Source organism: Nuphar pumila, chromosome 2 (genome assembly GCF_984573655.1).
Source record: "Nuphar pumila chromosome 2, dmNupPumi1.hap1.1, whole genome shotgun sequence".
Lineage (NCBI taxonomy): Eukaryota > Viridiplantae > Streptophyta > Magnoliopsida > Nymphaeales > Nymphaeaceae > Nuphar > Nuphar pumila.
This window is the reverse complement of record NC_143250.1, coordinates 6,851,569-6,858,089: the sequence shown is the minus strand read 5'-3', so window position 1 is coordinate 6,858,089 and position 6,521 is coordinate 6,851,569. Positions and strand designations below refer to the sequence as shown.

The following is a 6,521-nucleotide window of genomic DNA, read 5'->3' as shown; positions in this document are numbered from 1 at the left end:
TAAAATAAAAGCCAATGATGATATTTTGAAAATAACCAAAGACTGCTGTGTACTAGGCTTGGGATATGTGTTGTTCACGCTAGCTTTTTACTGCCACCAACGCTTTACCTACTTTTCAAGACTTGAATTTATCTCACCTCAGCTACCGGTCCATCCCCAACTACCATCCATTCTTTTATAGTCCAAGGAATGCTTGGAATTCTACTACTATATAATAAACTTAATGTATCTTCATTCTCACGTACTCTCTTCTTCCCAGAGCAAGTGGTGAGGCATAATTTGTGCCTAGTCTTTAAAGCATTGGGATCATCAGATTTCTTGAGACCATGGCTGGTCTAGACAAATCTTCCCAAGATACTTCAGTGGACGCTCAAGGTAATCTCTCTCTCTCTACACAGTTTATTCAGTTTAGACCACTTATTTCAGCCTTCTTTGAAAAAACAATGACATGGTTTTAAACCTTGTTCAATCACAGAATTATCAGTTATATATATATATATATGATGGTTCTTTACTATGATACCTTATGATAGTACATTTAGCCACCAAATGGCAAATCTATATATTTAATATGTTAGAAGGTTTCTATGATATCTAATTCGCCGTCATTAGCATTTTTGAGTTGATGAAAAATCAACTGCTCACAATTCATAAAAATAAGGGTGGTTTAGAAAATGGTATAAAACATCTTATTTTAATCAACTTTAACACATGAAAATAGTAAATAGGACATGTTAAACATCATTCAAAGGTTAGATTTAGTGTTTGAAGCTTATATCTTTGTAAATCAAGTGTGTATGCTGGTAGAGTATCACCATAGAACTACCCATATATATATATATATATATATATATATATATATATATATATATATAAACGTATTGCTTTTCTTAGTGGTCGAATATTGAAACTTAAGGTTTTTTTATTGGCAAAACTGAAGTTTGAGAAAGGGTGATAGAAAATGTTTTGGACACCTCGTATGGGCTTATGGCCGGTGGACCCCAAAGAAAAATCAAAAGAAAGTGACCATGTACAAGGAACCTCGAATGATGTTCATCACCCACCAAATGAATCATGTTTGGAATCAATGACAGCCGTCTATTTTCTGGTCTGCCAGGCCAAATGCCCTTCATATGATAAGATAAGGGATGGCATTGAAAAGGCTTGTGGGGCCCCCCATCCAAATGGAGACCCTTCATTTAGTGGGTTATTTGGGTATCTTTCAATGGCAATAAGTGATGTCCTTTGTCATTGTTGTCTGTCCAAGATTCCCTCAAACCGTTTAAAATATTTAAAGTGGTATGCATCGAGACTCTCATAGTTTTTTTAAAATTTTTTAAAAATTTGATGATACGGATGTGATCTATTTGTTTGGTTTTATAGAAACAAACTCTTAGATTCAACCACTCAAAATTTTTGTAAATACTCAATCATACAAAATCACATTTCTTGACCCCATTACGATCATCCAATAGTCGATTCCAAGCAAATGGACCACGCCGAATGCTTCTGAAGGGTTAGATTTTGTAAAAATCCCTGTGAAAATATTGGTTCATACTAGTTTACATATTTTGCTGGTTTACGTGTTTTAATTTTCCTACATGTATGGGTAACTAGAATATGTAAACCAGCAAAATATATAAACTAGTAAGCATTGAGATTTTCATAGATTTTTTATTATTTTTTTCTAAAATTTCACCCTATAGATATGATCTAGATGCTTAGTTTTATGGAAACACGGTAAGATCATCCGATTACGATGAATAAGAAGGATCTTTTAAGGTTTGAAAATCAATGACTCAAAATTTTCATAAATATCCAAGCATACAAAATCACATTTCTTGATCCGGTTAAGATGATTCAATAGTCAATTCCAATTAAACGGATCACACTGAATGCATTTGCAGGGTAAGATTTGCAAAAAACACTATGAAAATCTTGGTTTATACTAGTTTTTCAGTTTTCTTATATATATATATATATATATATATATATATATATATATATATATATATATATATATATATATATAGAGAGAGAGAGAGAGAGAGAGAGAGAGAGAGAGAGAGAGATCATCCTGCCCCCTATTTTGTTAGGACCTTCTCTAATAATTGTAGTTTGTAGTGTTTTATGCTTGATCTAAACCATTAGATGTGTTTATCATTTGCTTATTTATTAAGAAAAGTTTTTTTTTAATTTCTTTTATGTAAAAAGTAAATATAAATATTTTTACTGGAATATCAACCGTTGTTTTTTTTTTACTTCTTTAAAATACTCATCCGAGCATAAAAAATGTTTAATCAGATACATGTTCGCTACTCAGTAAAACAATGAACTAGTGGTTAGATCAAGCATAAAACTTGTCAAAAAAAGTTTGCTTGGATGTGTTTTTAGGCCAACAAAACCACGGCTCATGTTGCACCAAAGCATGATGATAAAAGCAAATAAATTTTTGTTGCAGGGAAAAGCAGGCAAGATTACAAGCTGGAGTTCTCAGAAGACGAAGAAAACCTGGTTGCCAGGATGTTCAATCTAGTGGGACAGAGGTGAAATTTGGTTTTTATTAGCTTGTATTGTATGTTTACTTTCCAACTTTTATCTGTCTTCACTGACCGAATGCAGATTTTCACAAGGTCCCATCTTAACCTTGAATGTTTTAAATGTGATTAAAGCAGGTGGTCGCTCATTGCTGGAAGGATCCCCGGCCGATCCGCAGAGGAGATTGAAAAGTACTGGACTTCAAGGTACACTACAAGTGACAGTAAAAACAGTGCATGACTGTTCTTCCCTTCTAGCTTTGGCTTGAGTTGGAGGGGAGTCTGCACTGTAATTTTATTCTTCTCCCTGTTGATGAGAAGAAGGTTTCGGGGACCTTGGTCTTCATGTTGTGGGCGTTTCACTATGTGTAATTATACAGAACTTCCCTGTTGTTGTCATATGCTACATGCCAAGATGGTGAATGAGAAGTTAAAAACTTTGAAGTTGTTGGACAGAAAAAAAAAAAGCCTCAACTAGTTTACAACATTAAATATTTCACGAACATCAGAAATTACCAGAGATTTCTATTTTTTTTTTAATTTAATGCGGAGAAATCATCACTATGGTTTGGACATCTGCTCGAGTAGGTGTCCGCATTGTAAAACTCCACAAGTACTCCCTCTTGCCCACCGGTCGGATTCTTATTTCACTTTGGCCTTGCGTCCAAAGACACGCACCAGAGGGAGGATCAGGTGCAATGTAATTGCATACTTTTAGTGCGCAGCTGTACCTGATCACCCTCCATCAGATGACATGCTGTATCCCAAAGATGGAGGGTGATCAGGTGCAGCAGCACATTAAAAGTTTGCAATCACATTGCACCTGATCCTCCCTCCACACACCCCTAGTATTGAACTCTCAACCTCCTTCAACTTGAAAGCCTTAAGCCGATACACACCTAGCCAGGTGCGCGGAATCCTTGTGGGCTATTATCATGAATTATCGTTCTTACTTGGAAAACAAATTCATAAGGCTGACAGAAATAAAGCTAGATTAAATTTTGCTAATATACTTTCCGGCACGACTTTAAATCAAGAGTCAGTGCATTGCTAATTGACGAATGCCTTGAAAATGCTTCTTAAATAATTAGTTTAAGGGTAAGCAAAATCACAACATTTTCTACCATGAGTGGTAGTAGAAGCAACAATAGTAGTACAAATACTTTTTGCTTTTCTTGGATCAGTTAGTGCAAATAGTATTGCCGCTGCTGGTACAAATGCTCTTGCTAATCACAACATTTTCTACCATCAGTGCCATTAGTAGCAGTAGTAAAAGCAGCAATAGTAGTACAAATACTTTTTGCTTTTCTTGGACCAGTTAGTACAAATAGTATTGCCGCTGCTGGTACAAATGCCGTTGCTACTGCTAAAAGTCATGAAACAACATTCATCAAATCCAATCCAACCTTTCTACTAAATACTAATAGTAGATGGGATGGATTTCAAAAAAGATTTGGTTAGAGTCCAACTTTTTTCCTTTTAACCTTTGATCTTCTACCACCGCCACCACTACATTATCTCCAGTTTCCTTAACTGTCTTTGAAAAAAACTGTTAATTGGGACCTTCTTACAGTAAAAAGAGTGGATGATGCTTGGTCCCTGTTTGGACTTATCCAAAAAAGCATAGTAAAACTACAAAATCATACTGTATATCAAGTTGCAGTTTCTAAGCTTATCCTGATTTCCTATGAGAAGAGTGCATCCAAACACCTGTGTCAGTCTTATTCAGAAAAGCTGGATAAGCAAAGATAAGACACTCTACACTTCAGATTGCAACAATCCCATTAATCTGCTGCATCAGAAACAGGCTATGGCGGTGTAAACCACCAATACACAAATGCACATCCATCACATTTACTTAAAAATATGACATTCAAGTCTATTGCCAAGTAACTAGTCTCTCATGAGAACATGTATTTAAAGTGCAATTGAACGCAGCGGACAACTTAAGTCCAGCTCTTCAACAGACACAGAATGCTATAACATGCACAAGGCAATTTCACAACTTGAAGCATAGCATTTTTTGCAACTGTTGACATTTTTCTTTAGCATCTTTGAAGTTAAAAAAAAATCACCAACTTTCTGAGCTCTCATGCACAATCTAAACATATTCAAGCACACTCGACCAAGAAACTACATTCACTTGGCCCTACTACCTGACAGCCAAAAACTTGTCTCTTAATAGAACAAAAAATTCAGTTCAAAACTAAAGAAGGCCTAAACAGTATCACCAGAAAATGGCTTATATATGTTCAAAATACCAACTAGCAGCAAACAGAAAACAACTTCACGGTAGGTGTGAATTTCCGTCAAGTGGAGGTTGATCCAGTGTTACTGGGGAACTCAATGTCTTTTTTCTGATCATCACCACTGACCTCTTCTCCTTCTAAGAACTTCCCCCATAACCAGTGCTTCCTCCACACCAGATGCATCTCCTCAATTGTTATGTTCTTCGTCTCCGGGACGAAGTGAAAGAACAGCGTAAACCAGGCCGAGCATAGTTAGAAGTGCCTGTGCAATGAACAAGGTGGCCAGTAGGTTCACTGACACATTGATATTTTGCCCGGGTGAGCGAATCTCCAGAGGAAAGATCTCAGAAGGGATCAACGATCCCAATAGCCCCCATGACCATGCGAACCCAAACACATAAATGTTTATGAAGGTAAGCATCCCATTGGTTGTAGACTTTGAAATGGTTCCTGTGCCAGACCAACAAAATTTCATGGCTAAGAGCACCCCCACTAGTATCTGCATTGTGGGGAAGCATCTGTTAGAGGACAAGCATTACATTCTTGAGCAGGCAAACCAACAAGTTTAAAATCAGTCCAACTAGTGTATTGGTACCAATTTTTGAGCAAGTACCAAAACAAGTGCACTTCTTGCAAGTCATGATGGATCTAACAGAGTTATCATGAGATAATGTGTATGGTTTGGCAATTAGAATCACATGAAATGTGATAATGTTCTATAAGTTCCATCATTACTTCCCAAAAACTAATATTTCCTAGATTTTGAACATTTTTGTTTTAGTTCCATTGCAAAGAAGAAATCACAAAACATTTTGAAATTATATTTTAGTAATTTGGATCTGGATTGGATCCAGATCAATTTTCTATAACTAACAGTAATGGACGTCAAATATGCGGCGATTTGAAGTAGAGATAAGTATCATTTAGTTGTGGGATTATCTGTAATTGTTAATCAGTTACGGAGAAATCTTTTTAGTATACCTGCATGGTTGAGGGCAGGCGTGCATAAGTTGTTTTTTCAAAAGGTTTCAAATACATGGTTGGGTCCCTGCTCTATTTTTCTCATTCTGTTTTGTGACTCACCTAAGGCAGAGAAAACTTAGAGGAGAAGGCTCTTCCGCTTCATTCAGACACTTGAGTCTCATCATCGAGCAATGGCAGGGACATCAGGTACATGCGTCTTCTGTTCTCTGTATTTCCTGTTTTAGTACATACTGCATGAACCAAGTGCTTTTAGTTTCTGAGATCAATTTAACCCAACAATTGGTATCAAAGCAGGGTTTCTAGACCTCTGGGGCCTCCCCCTCCATCTCTGCATAAGGAAGAATAGAGTTGGGGAAACATGCAACTTTTCTAGCCCCAAAAGATCGATTTTGTTTTTGAAACAAAATCGATTTTTGGTTCAGTCAAACTGAATTGGAGTTCTGGGAACTGAACCGGTCCGATACATTTTTCTATCCGGTTCTGAAAACTGTATTGGACCTGACCCGTTTCGGATTCGGTTGTAAATGGAATCGGGTCAAAGTTCTAAACCGGTCTGGTTCAAGGATTGGATCCAGACCCGTATTGGGTTCGGGAAAGTCCCCTATGACCGACACGACACGTGACGAGTCACTGTGATTTTCTGAATTTTTTTTTGCGTCGATCGTCGGCGAAAACCTCATTCAGATTCAAGGAGGTTTTCACTGGAATAGACGGGGGACAGGTTTTGGGTTAAACCCAAACGCTCTCGAAA

General features: G+C 36.9%; 1 protein-coding gene across 1 annotated transcript; it reads left to right on the top strand.

The window, feature by feature from the left end:
• The first annotated feature begins 258 nt into the window (after positions 1-258).
• LOC149844608 (transcription factor CPC-like) lies at positions 259-2,974 on the top strand. The gene is made up of 3 exons (XM_089997262.1): positions 259-375; positions 2,462-2,546; positions 2,676-2,974. Exons 1-3 carry the CDS (start codon positions 327-329, stop codon positions 2,776-2,778), a joined length of 237 nt encoding a protein of 78 aa, XP_089853388.1. The 5' UTR covers positions 259-326; the 3' UTR covers positions 2,779-2,974.
• Positions 2,975-6,521: the final 3,547 nt, after the last annotated feature.

Bases quoted from the DNA above. Each gene is read 5' to 3' on its own strand.
- LOC149844608 (XM_089997262.1), top strand. From the start codon at position 327: ATGGCTGGTCTAGACAAATCTTCCCAAGATACTTCAGTGGACGCTCAA. The intron at 376-2,461 runs GTAATCTCTCTC...TTTTTGTTGCAG, and splicing joins TACTTCAGTGGACGCTCAAG to GGAAAAGCAGGCAAGATTAC. The intron at 2,547-2,675 runs GTGAAATTTGGT...TGATTAAAGCAG, and splicing joins TTCAATCTAGTGGGACAGAG to GTGGTCGCTCATTGCTGGAA.